Here is an 18,752-nt window from a genome sequence, read left to right as displayed (position 1 = left end):
GTACCTCTTCCTATAGATGCTGCCTGGCCTGCTGCATTGAAATCATATGTCTTACAACTTAAAAATTCAGCGAAGAAGGAAGCAAAGAGAAGTTCTATGAAAATCACTCAAAACGCATTCAATGGAATTACTTGGATAGATTCCCTGTATTTTGAAAACTTCCGGATAGTGAAGATTTGTTTTCTTTCCCAACCTCCTCCCCACTTTCTTGAGTTCTGTACAGACACAGTGACTAATGGATTGCAACATACTAAAGTCTGCGACAGACTGAGTATCAGATAGGCATTTTATTTATATTTACTGCTGATGCAAGGCACTTAACTACATATTGCTCTGCAACAACACCAGTGCCAAGCCGTATGGGTCCTAATGCCATTTCCTTGGACAACATCAGTGGCGTAGAGAGGGGAGACTTGCAGCATAGACAACTGCCGGTCTTCCGTACAACCTTGCCCAGGTCTGCGCCCTGGAAAGCTTTCCAAGGCGCAAATCCATGGTCTCACGAGACTAACGGATGACTATTAATTATTATTAACTGCTGATGCACAAATTTGATCTGACCAGTTGCTCTAACGATCTGCTGACTGTTTAGTTGTGTCCATTTCCACATCAGTCAAGAAAATGATTCCTTCAGAGCTCTCAGAACACACACAGAATGCTGGAGGAACTCAGCAGGCCAGGCAGCATCAATGGAAAAGAGTACAGTTGACATTTTGGGCCGAGACCGAGAACCCAAAACATCAACTGTACTTTTTTTCCATAGATGCTGCCTGGCCTGCTGAGTTCCTCCAGCATCTGCAGATACTCTCGTTTGTCGCTTCAGCGTTCTCCCTGCATATTTAAACAAAAGTATCAGACTGTGGAGGGATTAGAGATTGAAGCACTAAAACCTGAACAATAATTAATCTGAATAAAATTTCTTGCCTTCTGCTTCTTCACAAGTTGAATCATGCCAATTATTTTCATTAGGCCTTAAGTGTAGCTGGCATGATTCATCCTGGAAATCATCAAGTCAGCCCATTAAAAAGCGCGTGCATCACACTCACCATCAAAAGCATTTAAAATCAAAAACTGAACATGCTCCTGAAAATGACCTATCAATTAACCATAAATCCTGCACATTTAGAAAACATTCATTATGTTTGTCTTGCTCCACAGCTAGACAACTTCTTCACTGAGTGATTACATCACACAAATTTCTGCAAGATCTGACTTAACAATAGCTACAAACTCAGAATCATTTTAAAACAGGAGGCCATTTACTCGAGACAAAGCAAGCTCCTAGAACATCAATCCGAATAATCTCCCACCTTTTTCCCTGCAGTCCTGCAGGTCATTTTCCCTCAAGTAACTGTCCTATTCCCAAAACTTCTGACTGAATCTGCTCTCCTCATCCTTAAAGACAGCAATGCCAGATTATAATTATTCTTTATCAAGTTACCTGCAAAATTATAACACTTATGGACCTCAACATTTGACTTGAAGTACTGTAGTTTAAACCATGGTGCACATTTTCTCAGAGTATAAGATTTAGAGCCCCAAACAGTGTTCAGTTTATTTCTTTGATTTTTAAATGTTTTGGCGAATGCACATTTTAATGAGTTTGCTTAACAATTTGTAGAATTAATCATATAATATTTGTCAATACAAAGTTAAATTCAAAATAGAAACGAATTCAAAAAGAGTAGGTGGAGCTAAGAAGACAATGGCCCCTGGGCATCTCCTTTGCTTGCATCTTCAGAAACACCTCTATTTCTGTCCTTAAAATCTCTTTTTCCTTTCAGGGTTCTTTTGAAGACCCTGACTTCACGCTGACTTTGGTTCTTTGCAGGAATGGGGCCCGCTCTCGGGGTCTCACGACTGGCCGCTATTCGATATCCCAAGGACGCAGCCTAGAGGTCTAGCACGCCTTAAGGGTTCCGGAATTTTGTGGCTCTGGAGGCTGGCGGACTCAAGGGCAGTGCCCCCACAGGAAATCGGTGTGCCGTGGGAGACGGAAGATCAAAAGCAGCGAGCTGGCTGCTGGCTGTGTGCCCAGAGACCCGAATTCTTTGGGCACAGAGCTCGGAAAAAGCAACACAACAGACTTTTAACATTGTAAATTAGTGGGTTGTTTGTTATGTCTTCCCTCTCGCTGTGAAACGGGGACACCTCTTTTTCCCTTATTAGGGGGAAAGAGAGCCTGTGACATGTCAAAATACCGAACAAACGAGTAGTCTTTGGGGTACTGCAGGTCTGTGTCTTTATTGATGCTTTGCTGCATGCTTGAGTGTTCGGTGGGGGGCGCCGATGCTTTTTTTTTGCTGGTGGGGGAAGGGGGAATCGTTGCTTTGCTGCAGCTTGTGTGTGGGAGGGAGCAGATAGGGGTCTTTGGGGTTCTAAAATTTAACTGTCATTCATTCTTTGGGGCACTCCTCTGTTTTCGTGGATGATTGTGAAGAAAAATAATTTCTGGATGTATATTGTATATTCTGGATGTATATTCTAAACATTTCTCTGACATTAAATGTCAGAAAAATTTAATGAAACAGAATTCCTCAGAACTCTAGATAGTTTTCTGGAGAAGTTGAATGCAACAGCGTCCTGTAGTTTCATAAGCTATCTAGAAGTGAAATTGGATGAACTGGCAAAACCATTTTTCATATTAATTTGACCAATGAGGTTATAATTGTATCACTTATATTCATCAGTACAACCATGAAAATCAATTTTGTGGGGAAAATATACCCCTACTGATCACAGGGATCCATTATTTGACAGGGGTAAGACAAGGGAAACTGGGAAGATCCATTTATCATTCTTTTTCTTTTCCCTTCTCCTGAATATGAACTTCCTGCTAAATACAGTTCAGTCCAGTTGACATACATGTAAAACCCGATAGCTAGTGTTGACTAATTACTGAAGTACGTTAGGCAATCCAGTGCAAGCTAACTTTCACAGTGTGTCCACCAGGTTCAGGAATAGCTACCGACCTACAGCCAACATTCTTGAAACAAGTTGCACAACTCTAACCCTACCTCAGCAATGGAACACTACAGACCACCTCTTGCACCACCAAAGACTCGTCTCTGATGTCTTTTTCTCCCCTCTTCATTGTGTTCTACAATTTATATTCCACATGCCACCTGTACCCGTGATACTGCTGCATGCAAGTTATCTCCAATGTATCTGTACCTTACTGTACTTGTGCTCATGACAATAAACCCAACTCGACCTGAATACTTGCAGAAGCTTTAACAAACAAGTCACCTCTTCCTGACCTGCGCACCCATACATTTCGTAGGAGCACCAGTAGAACTGAGAGTGCAAGCCTGAGATGGCATCAGCCAAACCACAATTTTCTATTTATTTTTCATTTAGTGTTTGCAATAATTATGCTTTACCATGCCTTGGGATCCTTTCTACACTACAAGCTGCTGATGACAGGTGCTAGAGTGAGTGAATGAAGGGACTGATTTGTTGACTCCACACGCTAGAATTTTGAACTGCAGGCCACACAGCTCAGTGACCCAGTCTGACACTGACCTCTGGAGTTGTGTGTGTGTGTTAGTCTGCCTGTTCCAGTGATCCAGAGTTTCCTCTGAGTTGCAAGTGGTAGGTAAACCAGGAACAGTTGATGGTCAAGGTGCTGAGAGAGGAAACTACAAGGAATTAAGTAGGAGAACAGAACTGATGGGAACCCAGAGTTCAAGTCATATCAGCTTACTAAATACATGCCACCATCAGCTACCCATTTCTATATTAACCCTATATTAATACTACTATTACTCTGCCTTTATTCCCATCAATTTTCCCCAGATTCGATCAGTCATCCACACTCCAGGGCACAAATAGTCCACTAACCCGCACATCTACAAGATGCTGGAGGGAATCACTGCACACAGAGGAACCTCGTGGACTCACAAGGAGAATGAAATGAGCAAACTCCACAGACAGCAAATAGCACCAGAGCTCAGGAATGAACCCGAGTTGCTGGAAGCACTAACTGCTGCGACACCAGATCATTCTAATCCTCAAATAAATGTTTCGCCTCAGGGAAATGCACAGGACGGTGGAGGATGACCAACCAGCGGTCCATGGATTGGGTCTGCATCACTTCATCTGCTGCTGTCCAAGAGGAGTTTGGATATTTTCCCCAGAGACTGCACAGGTTTCTTCCACATCCCAAAGAAGTACAAGCTGGTAGGTTATTTGGCTTCCGTACAGGTGACCAGTGTGTTATAGCTATTCCGGTCACAGTAATTCACCCTTCAGAATTCACAAATCACTATACAAAAAAAATAACAGAAGCTTATGACATCTGCCAGTGAGTAGCACTGAAGGCACAGAGTAATCATTATACTTTATCCCCACTGCAAGCAATAGGCATGAGCCAACCATGTCCATTTTCCAAGCCTACCCAATTCAATTTGCCAATGTGAATACCATATCCCTAGAGTGAGTGATTCTGGCAGTCTAGCAAGTTTGCATGAAGAATTGAGGCTAAAGTGCTGCTGCAACCTTTGAAAGAAACTTTCCTTTGTTGGCAAACTGAAATTGCAAGTGGGGAAAAATATGTTAAAAGGCTGCAGGGGAATACAGCCAGGAGAGTGGGCAAGAACATAGCAGGTGGAAAATAAACTGGAAAATGCAAGGTCCTCCACTTTGTAAGTGAAACAGAAGAGAGAAGCAGGTTATTAGTTAAACGGTGAGAAATGACATCGATACTCAAGGAACCCTGGGTATGTTTTCACACACATCAGAGGCCAACATGGAAGAAGAGTAACTGGGAAGTTAGCCTTTTTTAAAATGGTAGTCTACAACCCTACAACATGAACACTGAATACTCCAACTTCCTGTAAACTGCTCCTCTCCCTGTTCCCTCTCTTCCTGATCCACCCATATCCTGGCCTTATCACTCGGTTTCTTTCCCCTGGTCCACCCATTCAATCTACCCATCACCCACACTTTCCCTCTCCTAACTATTTCCATGTGCCCTCACCAACTTCCTTACTAAATTCTATTCTCCATCTTCCTCCCTCAGACTCCTCCCATCAACTTCAGCAGTCCTTTGTTACCTCCATCACTACTACCACTCTCCCCTCCATCTGCTTGACACCCTCCACACCTGGATCCACCTATTGCTTGCCAGTTCCTGCTCCATCCCTTTCCTCGTGTTTTTCTACTGGCTATCTCCCCTGGTTAGCAGTCCACATAAAAAGTCTCAACCTGTAACGTGGACTGCCCATTTCCCTCCACAAATACTGCTTGATCTACTGAGTTCCTCCAGCATCTTGCTTGTTGCTGTTAGCGCAACCCGATTATAGCTTGGGCTGTTGGGAGTTCAGAGTTCAATTCTGACACCGTCTGTATGTTCGCACCATGACCACGTGGATTTCCTCCAAGTGCTACGGTTTCTTCCCACAGTTCAAAGGTGTTCTGGTTAGCAGGTTAATTGGTCTTTGTAAATTGTCCCATGATTGGGCTAGTGCAAAATAGAAGGGCCTGCTCTACACTGTATCTCAATAAGTAGATAACAAGAAGGCTTGACATTAGAGGTATATTAGATTATTCCGATTTATAGGGCATTGGCTAGGCAACAATCATATTGAAAGCAGTTTAATCTCCTTACCTCAGAGAGACTGTGATTGCTATCGAGGGAGTGCAGTGAATTCACCAGACGGAATCAAGGGATGTTGGGCTTGATGTATGTGTAAAGATCGAATAGACTGGGGCTGTATCCTCTAGAGTTGGCAGGAATGACTGGATCTCACTGCTATGTTCAAAAGTGCTTGGCAGGCTAGATCTTACTGAGGACACTCACAATTTGGGAGAAGGATGAGGAAAAACACCTTCAACTCAAAGAGGGCAATGATTCTTTGCAATTCCCAACTTGAAAGCTGAAGAGGCTCAGTTCTTGCTTTCATTTACAACAGATGGAGAGATTTCTGGCTACCAAGGAAACCAAGGGATAAGGAGATAGTGCTGGAAAATGACTGAGCTACCTGGAATTAGAAGGAAGCTAAAGGAGTGAATGGCCTGCACCAACTATTACTTACCCTCCAATCATTATTTTCTTCAAATTCTCCTTAACTCTTGAGATAGTAAAAATGTTTTTACAGTTCTGATTATCTACTACGTTTAAAGGGTAACGAGCACTAATAATACACAAAACATACAAGACCACAGGTAGTAATATCCACTATTCTGGGAAATTGATCTGACAACAGGCCATTGTCAGCCCCACATGGAATCTACCTGACCTGACAAGTTCTGCTTCTAATTAAAATTCCTGCATCTGCAATTTGTTTTACTTCTGGAAAGCATCACTTTGGGTAACTATTAGGCCCATTATACCGATCAGGGACAAATGGCTTACATTCAAAAGTTTTGGCCCTCACCCTCTATAAAATCCTTGAGAAAAGTTATCATATTTTATGATGTACTGGAAGCTCATAATTTCTATGAAACAATTTAGTGACATCCATAGTTATTTAATGAGCACGATCATTACTAAAAATATTGCCAGAAGTATTTGGGCTACACTGGGTAGACACCTTTTTGACAAACAGTTATTACCATTTTAATAATTTTACTTTTATAACTAAGTGGGTGCAGGTTAAAGAGCCATGAGAATATTCATTAAAAACATTCGCTAAGGAGATGAAATGCTAACAGGGCAGTGTTGATGGCCATTCAGAGTAAACTAATCCTCAGCTACAATCTCCCAGCTTTCGAGGCCATTTTCTTTCTGCTGCCCCCCCAACTAGTTATTATAATCGTTGAAGCAACACACATCAAAGTTGCTGGTGAACGCAGCAGGCCAGGCAGCATCTCTAGGAAGAGGTACAGTCGACGTTTCAGGCCGAGACCCTTCGTCAGGACTAACTGAAGGAAGAATGAGTAAGAGATTTGAAAGTGGGAGGGGAAGGGGGAGATCCAAAATGATAGGAGAAGACAGGAGGAGGAGGGATGGAGCCAAGAGCTGGACAGGTGATTGGCAAAGGGGATATGAGAGGATCATGGGACAGGAGGTCCGGGGAGAAAGACAAGGGGGGGGGAGGGGGACCCAGAGGATGGGCAAGGAGTATAGTCAGAGGGACAGAGGGAGAAAAAGGAGAGTGAGAGAAAGAATGTGTGTATAAAAATAAATAACGGATGGGGTACGAGGGGGAGGTGGGGCCTAGCGGAAGTTAGAGAAGTCGATGTTCATGCCATCAGGTTGGAGGCTACCCAGACGGAATATAAGGTGTTGTTCCTCCAACCTGAGTGTGGCTTCATCTTTACAGTAGAGGAGGCCGTGGATAGACATGTCAGAATGGGAATGGGAAGTGGAATTAAAATATGTGGCCACTGGGAGATCCTGCTTTCTCTGGCAGATAGAGCGTAGGTGTTCAGCAAAGCGGTCTCCCAGTCTGTGTGGGTCTCGCCAATACATAGAAGGCCACATTGGGACCACCGGACGCAGTACATCACCCCAGCCGACTCACAGGTGAAGTGTCGCCTCACCTGGAAGGACTGTCTGGGGCCCTGAATGGTGGTAAGGGAGGAAGTGTAAGGGCATGTGTAGCACTTGTTCCGCTTACAAGGATAAGTGCCAGGAGGGAGATCAGTGGGGAGGGATGGGGGGGGACGAATGGACAAGGGAGTCGCGTAGAGAGCGATCCCTGCAGAAAGCGGGGGGGGGGGAGGGAAAGATGTGCTTAGTGGTGGGATCCCGTTGGAGGTGGCGGAAGTTACGGAGAATTATATGTTGGACCCGGAGGCTGGTGGGGTGGTAGGTGAGGACCAGGGGAACCCTATTCCTAGTGGGGTGGCGGGAGGATGGAGTGAGAGCAGATGTATGTGAAATGGGGGAGATGCATTCGAGAGCAGAGTTGATAGTGGAGGAAGGGAAGCCCCTTTCTTTAAAAAAGGACATCTCCCTCGTCCTGGAATGAAAAGCCTCATCCTGAGAGCAGATGCGGCGGAGACAGAGGAATTGCGAGAAGGGGATAGCATTTTTGCAAGTGACAGGCTGAGAAGAGGAATAGTCCAGATAGCTGTGAGTCAGTAGGCTTATAGTAGACATCAGCGGATAAGCTGTCTCCAGAGACAGAGACAGAAAGATCCAGAAAGGGGAGGGAGGTGTCAGAAATGGACCAGGTAAACTTGAGGGCAGGGTGAAAGTTGGAGGCAAAGTTAATAAAGTCAACGAGCTCAGCATGCGTGCAGGAAGCAGCGCCAATGCAGTCGTCAATGTAGCGAAGGAAAAGTGGGGGACAGATACCGGTATAGGCTTGGAACATGGATTGTTCCACAAAGCCAACAAAAAGGAAGGCATCGCTAGGACCCATACGGGTGCCCATAGCTACACCTTTAGTTTGGAGGAAGTGGGAGGAACCAAAGGAGAAATTATTAAGAGTAAGGATTAATTCCACTAAACGGAGCAGAGTGGTGGTAGAGGGGAACTGATTAGGTCTGGAATCCAAAAAGAAGCGGAGAGCTTTGAGACCTTCCTTGTCTTTCTCCCCGGACCTCCTGTCCCATGATCCTCTCATATCCCCTTTGCCAATCACCTGTCCAGCTCTTGGCTCCATCCCTCCCCCTCCTGTCTTCTCCTATCATTTTGGATCTCCCCCTCCCCCTCCCACTTTCAAATCTCTTACTAACTCTTCCTTCAGTTAGTCCTGACAAAGGGTCTCGGCCTGAAATGTCGACTGTACCTCTTCCTAGAGATGCTGCCTGGCCTGCTGCATTCACCAGCAACTTTGATGTGTGTTGCTTGAATTTCCAGCATCTGCAGAATTCCTGTTGTTTGCATTATAATCATTGAGTTCAGTTTAACAACACTAATATTTAATTTAGTACTTCTCCCTCACCTATACAGAAGGCAGCCAACAATCGCACGGCAGAGTAAGGTGGCTCGCAGGAAGAAAAGAATGGCTGGATGAGGTAATTGCCAAAAGTGATAGCAATAACCGCTTGGCATGCTGGTTCAACAATCAGAAGAGAAGTCCAGAGACGCAGAAATGCCAGAAAACCTCCAAAGGACTCCAATATGTAGGAGTAGCTTGCCCCTGATTTCTTTATCGTTGTTCCAAGTTCTGCGTAGCACAGCGCTCCAATCACAGAGAAGATTCCTCCCACTGCCCAGATAATTAACGACAGACCGTATGAACCAGTGGATATCAAAACTCCTTTGGGAGAAACAAAAATGCCAGATCCAATCATATTTCCAACTATCAGGCAAACTCCATGTAGCAAAGAAATATCCTTCTTCAGTCTCACGGCTTCAGTACCGGTATTCTTTGAATCAACTTCCATGTTGTCACAATAATATGGATCTACTCACTCCCACAATATCAAAATATATTTCAGACGAAGGTACGTTTTGTAATCTGTATTGAAGGAAAAATATTACAAGGACAATATTAGATCAAGAAATATAAGGAGCATAACACCAAATATACAATTTTAAATTAAACAGTTTATTGAAAACCATGAAATTAGATTCTCAATTTCTTCTGGCCCAGTTTGACTACTTATACACCTGTCACTTTCTTCAATAATCTTTATGAATACAATTTAAGCACAAAGTTCAAAAAGCAGATCTGCAATCTCTTAACTCAAACTTTTATTACGAGCATCAAACAAACTGCCAGAGGAACTCGGCAAGTCAGGCAGCATCTGTGGAGGGAAATGGATAGTCGATATTTCGGGGTATGATCCATCTTCTGGACAGATGGAAATTATGGCAATCATATATAGGCCTCCAAATAGTAGCCAAAATGTAGGTTTGAGATTGCAAAGGGAGTTGGAAAGGGCACGTAATAAGGTTAATGTCACAATTGTAATGGGGAATTTCAATATGCAAGGGGATTAGGAAAATCAAGTTGGTGTAGAGAGGGAACTTGTTGAATGCTTACAAGATGGCTTTTTAAGAGCAGTTTGTGCTCGAGCCTACTTTTAGAAAGACTATCTTAGATTGGATGTTGTGTAATAACCTAAATCTTATTAGGGAGCTTAACGTAAAGGAACTCTTAGCAGGCAGTGATGACAATATGATTGAATTCATACTACAATTGAGAGAGAGAAAAAACTCAAGTCACATCAGTATCGCAATGGAATAAGGGGAAATACAGAGGCATGAAAGTGGAGCTTGCCCAGGTGGATTGGAGGGAGATACTAGTGGGGATACTAGCAGAACAGAGATGGCTGAAGTTTCTGGGAATTGTTCACAAGGCACAGGATAGCCATGTCCCACAGAAGGAGTAGTTCTCAGAAGGCAGGGTGAGGCAACCATGGCTTGACGAGGGAAGTTGAGGACTGCATAAAAGACAAGGAAAGGGAATACAAGGTAGCAACAGTGTATGGGAAATTGGATGATTGGGAAGTTTTTAAAATCCAACAAAAGGCAACTAAATCCAAACTAGATGATAATAAAAAGCAGCATACTAAAAGCTTTTTCAGTCATATAAAGAATAAAAGGGAGGTGAGAGCTGATGTTGGACCACTGGAAGATTATGTTGGTGAGGTAGTAATGGGGACAAAGAAACGACAGATGAATTTAATAAGTACTTTGCTTCAGTCTTTACTGTGGAACATACTAGCTGTATGCCAGAGGTCCATGAGTGTCAGGGAGCAGGAGTGAGTGCCATTGGTATTATAAAGGAAAAAGTGCTAGGCAAACTGAAAGGTCTTAAGGTGGTCAAGTCACCTGCGCCGGATGGACTACATCCCAGAGTCCTGAGAGAGGTTGCTGAAGAGGTAATGGAGGCATTGGTCATGATCTTTCAAGAATCACTTGATCCTGGCATGGTCCCAGAGGACTGGAAAATTGCAAATGTCACTCCACTCTTTAAGGAGGGAGGAAGGCCAAAGAAAGGAAATTATAGGCCAGTTAGTCTAACCTCAGTGGTTGGGAAAGTATTGGAGTCCATTATTAAGGACGAGGTTTCGGGGTACTTGGAGACTAATGATAAAATATATCAAAGTCAGCATGGTTTCTGTAAAGGGAAGTCTTGTCTGACAAATCTGTTGGAATTCTTTCGAAGAAATAACAAGCAGGGTGGACAAAGGAGAGGTTGTGGATGTCATTTACTTAGATTTTCAGAAGGTATTTGATAAGGTGCCTCACATAAGGCTGCTTAACAAGATGGAAATCGATGGTGTTACAGTAAATATACTGGCATGGATAGAGGAATGGCTGACAGGCAGGACGCAGCAAATGGGAATAAAGGGGGCCTTTTCTGTTTAGCTGCTAGTAACTAGTGGTGTTCCTCAGAGTCAGTATTGGGACCGCTACTTTTCACATTATTTGTCAATTATTTAGATAATAGAATTGATGGCTTTGTGGAAAAGTTTGTGGATGATACAAAGATAGCTGGAGTAGTGCTGAGGAATCAAAGTGATTATAGCAGGACTTAGGTAAATTGGAAGAATGGGCAAAAAAGTGGCTGATTAAATACAGAGTTGGGAAATGTATGATAATGCATTTTGGTAAAAGGAACAATAGTGCAGACTATTATTTAAGTGGGAGAAAATTCCAACATCAGAGGTGCAAAGGGACTTAGCAGTCCTCATGCAAGACTCCCAGAAGGTTACTTTACAGGTTGAGTCTGTGGTAAAGAAGGCAAATAAAATGTTAGCATTTATTTCAGGTGGAACAGAATATAAAAACAAGGAAATAATGCTGAAGCTTTATAAGAGACTAGTCAAGCCTCACTTAGAGTATTGTCAACAGTTTTGGGCCCCTTATCTCAGAAAGGATGTATATCATTGGAAAGCACCCATAGGAGGTTCAGGAGGATGATTCCAGGAATGAAGGGGTTAACATGTGAGGTGGGCTTGGCAGCTTTGGGCCCGTACTCACCGAAATTTAGAAGAATGTGTGGGGATCTCACTGAAACCTACTGAATGTTGAAAGAACTAGATAAGGTGATATGGAGAGAATATTTCCTCTGATGGGGGTATCCAGAACTAGAGGGCACAGCCTCAAAATTGAGGGGCAACCTTTTAGAACAGGTGAGGAAATTTTTTAGCCCAAGAATGCTGAATCTGCTACAGACTACGGTTGAGGCCAAGTCCGTGGGTATATTTATCGCAAAAGTTGATAGATTCCTGATTGGTCAGGGCATCAAGAGATATGGTGAGAGGGCACATGTATGGGGTTGATTGGGATCTAGGATCAGCCATGATAAAAGGCAGAGAGGACTCGATGGGCTGATACAATCTTATGACCAAACAGTCAACTATCCATTTCTGCAGCATCTGTAGTCCCTCATGTCTTCCTAATTTTTGTTCAGTTGGTGCATGGGATGTAATGGCTCAGTGCAGTCAATGCACAATTACTTTTACACAACTGCACAATTAAATTACCCAGTGAAGACTCCAGACCCCTCCAGTAAAAAAACACACACACAACTAATGAGCCATGTATACACTTTGAATGAATGCTAAACAGCAGAGTTTTCATTTTAATGTACTGGTCAGAAAATACAGAAGCTACACAAACATTAATCTTCTAAAGGATTTGTCAAAAATCAACAGTTTGAAGGTACTACTATTCGAAGCACAGACACTCATAAGCAGGCCTTTCACTTCAAGTCCAGTGCTTTCCCTTTCCCTGAACATCTTCTCAGCCCCCTCTCCTTTCTCAGTGACCATCTCAATCTTTCCTTCCTTCCCATCAATAACACCTGAAATTCTGCCCTCCATGTTTTGGTTCCATTGCCATCCAGCAGATCAATGCTACTTAAAATTCATCGTCTATTTCTAATAATTCCCATGTGTTATTCTGAATTCCACCAAATCTCAAGAGAATCAAATGTGATTTGAAAAGCGAATTCTGAAGTTGAACAACACAAAATACTGATTATTAAAATAATAGACCTCTGGCTAGTTCTTTTGGTTGAGAGTCTGGAGCTAAAGTAAAATCATCCTTTACTGTGTTCATTAATGTATAGACATTAATAAAGAGATCCTGAAGAGCAAACATAGGAAGCTAGGTAAGAAGGTGAAAAGCAGGCCCACGAGAGTAGGAATCTCTGGATTGCTGCTTGCACCACAGACCAGTGAGGGTAAGAATAGAACGATTTGGGAGGTGAATTGGTGCAGGGGGCAGGGTTTCAGATTTCTGGATCATTGGATCTCTTCTGAGGAAGGTATGACCTGTACAAAAAGGACAGGTTACACCTGAACTCAAGGGGGGGGGGGGGTCCAGCAGACTTGTGAGCAGGTTTGCTGGAGGCATTGGGAAGAGTTTAAACTATTTTATCCAGGTCATCTTTAATGCACATAAGCTGTGATTTGAGCTTGCTTACGGGTTTGTGGATGATATTAATCTAGTATTTCAGGATCCTGGTGCTTCTTCCAAAAACCATGGAAATACAGAGGAGATAGGCAATCTGGGACTCAAGACGGCTGGCATTTACAGGATTCCCTGTGAATGCAGTGCACGGTACATCAGCCAGACGGGATGCACAGTGGAAACTCGCATCAAGGACTAGAGGAGGTGTATCTGTTTGGGTTACCTGAAGAAATTGACCGTAGCAGAACATTGCATTCGTAATGGCCAAAGGATTGACTTCAACAACACAAAACTACTGTTCCATGCCAATGATTTTAGGCACCACGTGGTGAAGGAAGCCATTGAAATAAAACTAGAGGAAAAGAATTTTCACAAAGATGAAGGTCTAACTCCAAGTAAGAACTGGAATTCAATTGTAATCAAAGTGGGACAGCGGAAACCTGATTGGTTAGTCCTCATCCAATCAGGAGGGCAGGACGTCAGAGGTATAAATACCACCAGACTAGAAATGCCCAGGCATATCCCTAATGAAGATGGCAGAGTTTGTCATTGAAACATTAGTTAAAAATTGCTATCTGTACCCAGCTGGAAGCCCAAGAAGAGTTTTTGTCATATACGCCGGGAAAGCACCAAATCCTTTTTCAACAACCTTGTACAACAATAGTATGACCAAGAAATTGATTGTGAAGTCATGTGAACATGCACCATCCTCACTGAAGAGTCAGCAGTGGAAAGGATTAGCAACTTCAAGTTCCTGGTTGTCAACACCGCTGAAGATCGGTCCTGAACCTAACATGTTGATGCAATTATGAGGAGGGCATGCTCATAAGGAATTTGAGGAGATTTGGTATGTAACCAAGGACTCTAGCAAATCTCTACAGATGTACCATGATGAGCATTCTGGCTGATTGCATTACAATCTGGTATGGAGGCTCCAACGCACAGGATGGGAAAAAGCTGCAGTGGGTTGTAAAATCAGCCATCTCCAACATGGGAACTAACCTCCACCCTTCCCAACATGGGAACGAACCTCCCCCCTCCCAACATGGGAACGAACATCACCCCCCAAATCGGGAACTAACCTCCATCCCAACATGGGAACTAACCTCCACCCCCCCCAACATGGGAACTAACCTCCACCCCCCCCCAACATGGGAACTAACATCCACCCTCCAACAGGAGAACTAACCTCCACCCTTCCCAACACGGGAATGAACCTCACCCCTCCCAACATGGGAACGAACATCACCCCCCAAATCGGGAACTAACCTCCATCCCAACATGGGAACTAACCTCCACCCCCCCCAACATGGGAACTAACCTCTTCCCCCCCCCACCCCAACATGGGAACTAACATCCACCCTCCAACAGGAGAACTAACCTCCACCCTTCCCAACACGGGAATGAACCTCACCCCTCCAAACATGGGAACTAACATCACCCCTCACAACAGGGGAACTAACATCACCCCTCACAACATGGGAACGAACATCCACCCCCCCCAACAGGGGAACTAACCTCCATCCCCTCCAACATGGGAACTAACCTCTTCCCCCCCCACCCCAACATGAGAAAGTACAAAATCCTGAAGACATACACACAATGTTTTAGGAACAACTTCTTCCCCTCTGCCATGGTTTTTCTTCTGTTTTTACACTACTTATTTTATGCAGAAGTCAACGGCAAACTACTGCTGTAACTTGCTTCATACGCGGTTCCCCACTACGTCAGAGAGGCATGCAGGGAAATCGTCCGCCAACCGGAGAAACTCCGGATGCGATGTACCTTTCCTTTCCTTATTATTTTATATACACTCAGTGGCTGCTTTATTTAGGTACACCTGCTCGTTAACTCAAATATCTAATCAGCCAACGTCATGTGGCAGCAATTCAATGCATAAAAGCATGCAGAAATGGTCAAGAGGTTCTATTGTTGTCCCGACCAAATAACAAAATGGGGAATCAGGAAGAAATACGACTTAGTGACTGATTGTTGGTGCCAGATGGGATGGTTTGAGTATCTCAGTAGCTGCAGATCTCCTGAGATTTTTTACGCATTAACAGTCTCTGGTGTTTACAGGGAATGGTGCAATAAAAAGACAAAAAACATCCAAGTGGCAGTTCTGCGGGTGAAAACACTTCATTAATGTGAGAGATCAATGGAGTTCGGAGTTCAATGCTGACATTAACTGTACAGAATCTTTACGTCCTCCCCCAGTCCAAAGACGTACTGGTTATTAAGTAACTTGGTTAATACAAATTCTCTTGCGATTAGGCTAGAGTTAAGCCGGGGTGCTGGGGCAGTGTGACTCGAAGGGCGGGGAAGGTCTATTCTGCATTGTATGACTAAATAAAATAAATACATAGAGCTGTTTAGTGAGCAATTCTGATGTAATGCACCATAAAAAAATGAATTGTAAAATTCATGTTAATCTGAATTTTAAAAAAGGAGTTCCGGTTTTGTATAACTGGCTCATAAACAACTGTATTCAATTCTGAATGAGTTCAGTGAAAGATGCTTTGCCTTAACAAAAACTAAAAGTAACTTAAAAATTTAGCTGTTCAAATATCTTGCTGGGCAGGAGCCATTATGTTTGTGATCGCTACCATCTCACAATACTCATCATTTCTCTGATCCCACCCTCTCGTGCACCTGGGTTTCTTGGCTCTGCTTTGCTGACCTATTATACAGTTTATCATAAAATAGACTGAGTTCATCTCCTGTTAAATCTGATAAGAGAAATTCCTGATAGTAATACAGTAAGACTGGATGTAAAGACTTCGGAGAAGGTCCAAAAGAGATGTCCCAATATGTTCCAGGTTTAAAGGAATATGTTTATGTACATGGACTGGAATGAGGTTGGTCTTGAGGCAGAGCTAGTAGCAATGAGATCTAGTGGAGGTGTCCAGAACCACAAAGATTAGCTGGGACAAACAGATTGTTCTCCCTGGAAGGAGAGCGAAATAAAGACAAGGAACACAGATTGAAAGTAGTGAACTAGTATACGAAAGGAAAGAAAAACCTCCATTATCTATGGGGAGTTGGCGCGAGAGTGGGGCCAATCGGTTAGACTTTTACATACAAACAATATTCAACGGGCCAAATGTCCTCCTCGGCGCTACTATATTTCAAATCTAGCTGATACGCTATGCAGTATATCGCAAAATATAAAACGATACAACTAACATTTTAACACAAGTATCTCCAGGAAGTACAATTCCATCAACGTACTGGTTTGATAATATCATAAAAATCACTAGAAAAAAACTGCAAGAAAGGATGACCAAATGGAAATAAAAGCGGAAGCGACCTACTCAAATAAGGTTAATGATCTTTTGGACAAGCCTGCGGGGTAAATTTACACAATGCTTGAAAAAGGAAGCTAGGCTACTGAATATCGCCTTAAATACCTCTAGTAACTTAGTAAATGTTCTTTCTCGACAGCCGGTCGGAATGGAGGACGGCTCGGGCTTCTTCCCACTGAGAAAAAGCCTCTCGCTTCCTCGATCGTGCACGGCACTCCCGAAATATGCCGAGACGCTGCTTTTCGACACGAAAACGTTTACACGTCGCTAATACCAGCGATGGTAAAAGATGTCAGTCTCCGCACCGAATATGTAAGTTAGAATGAAAGGCCAAGAAGTACGTACAATTAGGCAGCCGGCAGAGAAGTGATGGGCAAATTTCCAAAGAGCAGCAGCCCGGCCACGCAAGAACCCATCTACTCAAGTCCGAGTTGAGAGCATTGTGACCACGCGGCACTCCGGGTCCGGAGCAAAGTCATGGCAGAAGTGTCCGAGTCCTTTGTACAGTCGCCTTTCTACACGTGCACAGTTATGCTAATTTAAATAAATAAATTTTATGACGCTATTCCGGGCGGGAAAGGGTAGTAAGGAGACACAATGAATTATACAAGGTATATTTCATCATACACACACAGTCTGTGTAGCGGGGCCAGCGCAGGCCCGGATCTGCGAAGATAATCCACGCCGTGTTAGATCGGAAGCTCAGACTCCATCCCAGACTTTACCGAGACAGGACATAGCCACCACACAAAGCCCAAGCCGCACCGAGCAGAGAAGGGAAATTCGAACATACCGAAACACTCAAGCGTCGAAGGCGGGTTTCCTTTCAGCAGTGGTTATACCAGCACAGTTTCTTTTTACCTGCTTTATAGGACACAGGCGCTTTCTTCACACATCCTTTAAAATCCGCTAAATTTCACATAAAGGGGCTAAGCAGGACAGGCAGCGTGCGCCACGTCTTAAAGGAACAGGCACCACACACTTAACAGTCCATAGAAAGCTACAACCAGCATCTGTTCTCCTGTTGCTGTTAATTTCTAAATGCTGTATCAACTATGCTATTTTCAACGCACTAATGAATATTGAGAAATCCTATGTGTTTGGTAGGAAAATTTAAAGTTTTATTTTAGATTTCTAACAACTGCTGTGCAGGGCCTGTAGCATATGTTATAAAGGGGCCCTAAATTTAAAAAAATGCACATTTGAAACATAAATTATTTACTTGCATAGTAAAGTAATTCAATATTTTCATTTGCTAAACAGCCAGATAATACAACAGATGTCTGACACTTAAGTAATAGTATTACTGTACTTACATGTAGGTAACAATTTCAAATGTCAAAAGTAACAAAACCACGATTTAAAAGTTACATTATCTAGATTTAGCATGAGCAAATTTCTTGATGATACTGGAACTGTCCATTTCACGCAGAAGTTCATATTCAATGCTCATCAGAGTGAGATTGTTCAATCTGTTTCGACCCATAGTGCTCCTTAGTTCATTGTTAATCCTTTTCAGTTTTGAAAATCAGCGTTCTCCGCTGCAGTTGGTAACCATGAGTGACAAATAGATGTACAAGGCATTTTCTACATTTGGAAAACATGACTCCAAAGAATTGTCAGTCATCAAATTATTGGAATAGTAGTTAAATTATTGGAAGGAGTACTAAGAGATAGGATCTACAAGTATTTGGATAGACAGGGACTTATTAGGGAGAGTCAACATGGCTTTGTGCATGGTAGGTCATGTTTAACAAATCTATTAGAGTTTTTCGAAGAAGTTACCAGGAAAGTGGATGTAGGGAAGGCAGTGGATGTTGTCTATATGGACTCCAGTAAGGCCTTTGACAAGGTCCCGCATGGGAGGTTAGTTAGGAAGATTCAGTCACTAGGTATACATGGAGAGGTAGTAAATTGGATTAGACATTGGCTCAATGGGAGAAACCAGAAAATGGTAGTGGAGGATTGCTTCTCTAAGTGGAGGCCTGTGACTAGTGGTGTGCCACAGGTATTAGTGCTGGGTCCATTGATATTTGTCATCTATATCAATGATCTGGATGATAATATGGTAATTGGATCAGTAAATTTGCTGATGATACAAAGATTGGAGGAGTAGTGGACAGTGAGGAAGGTTTTCAAAGCTTGCAGAGGGATTTGGACCAGCTGGAAAGACGAGC

The 18,752-nt window shown here is 43.1% G+C and overlaps 1 protein-coding gene across 4 annotated transcripts in view; it reads right to left on the bottom strand.

Moving 5' to 3' along the window:
* Positions 1-17,528, bottom strand: part of LOC140212613 (Y+L amino acid transporter 2-like) — a 75,272-nt gene extending 57,744 nt beyond the window's left edge. Inside the window, exons 1-2 of one of the 4 annotated variants that reach the window (XM_072283624.1) lie at positions 17,437-17,528; positions 8,841-9,359 (exon numbers count right to left, since the gene is read on the bottom strand). In XM_072283624.1, the coding sequence (XP_072139725.1) occupies positions 8,841-9,285 (445 nt within the window). In that variant the 5' untranslated portion in view covers positions 9,286-9,359; positions 17,437-17,528. Of the gene's footprint in view, positions 1-8,840; positions 9,360-16,680; positions 16,887-16,920; positions 17,123-17,368 lie in introns of those variants that run through there. The other 3 variants (XM_072283622.1, XM_072283621.1, XM_072283623.1) reach the window with 3 other exon arrangements.
* Positions 17,529-18,752: the final 1,224 nt, after the last annotated feature.

Source organism: Mobula birostris, chromosome 19 (genome assembly GCF_030028105.1).
Source record: "Mobula birostris isolate sMobBir1 chromosome 19, sMobBir1.hap1, whole genome shotgun sequence".
NCBI lineage: Eukaryota > Metazoa > Chordata > Chondrichthyes > Myliobatiformes > Myliobatidae > Mobula > Mobula birostris.
Note: the sequence above shows the minus strand (reverse complement) of the source record. Positions and strands in the feature narration are given on the sequence as shown.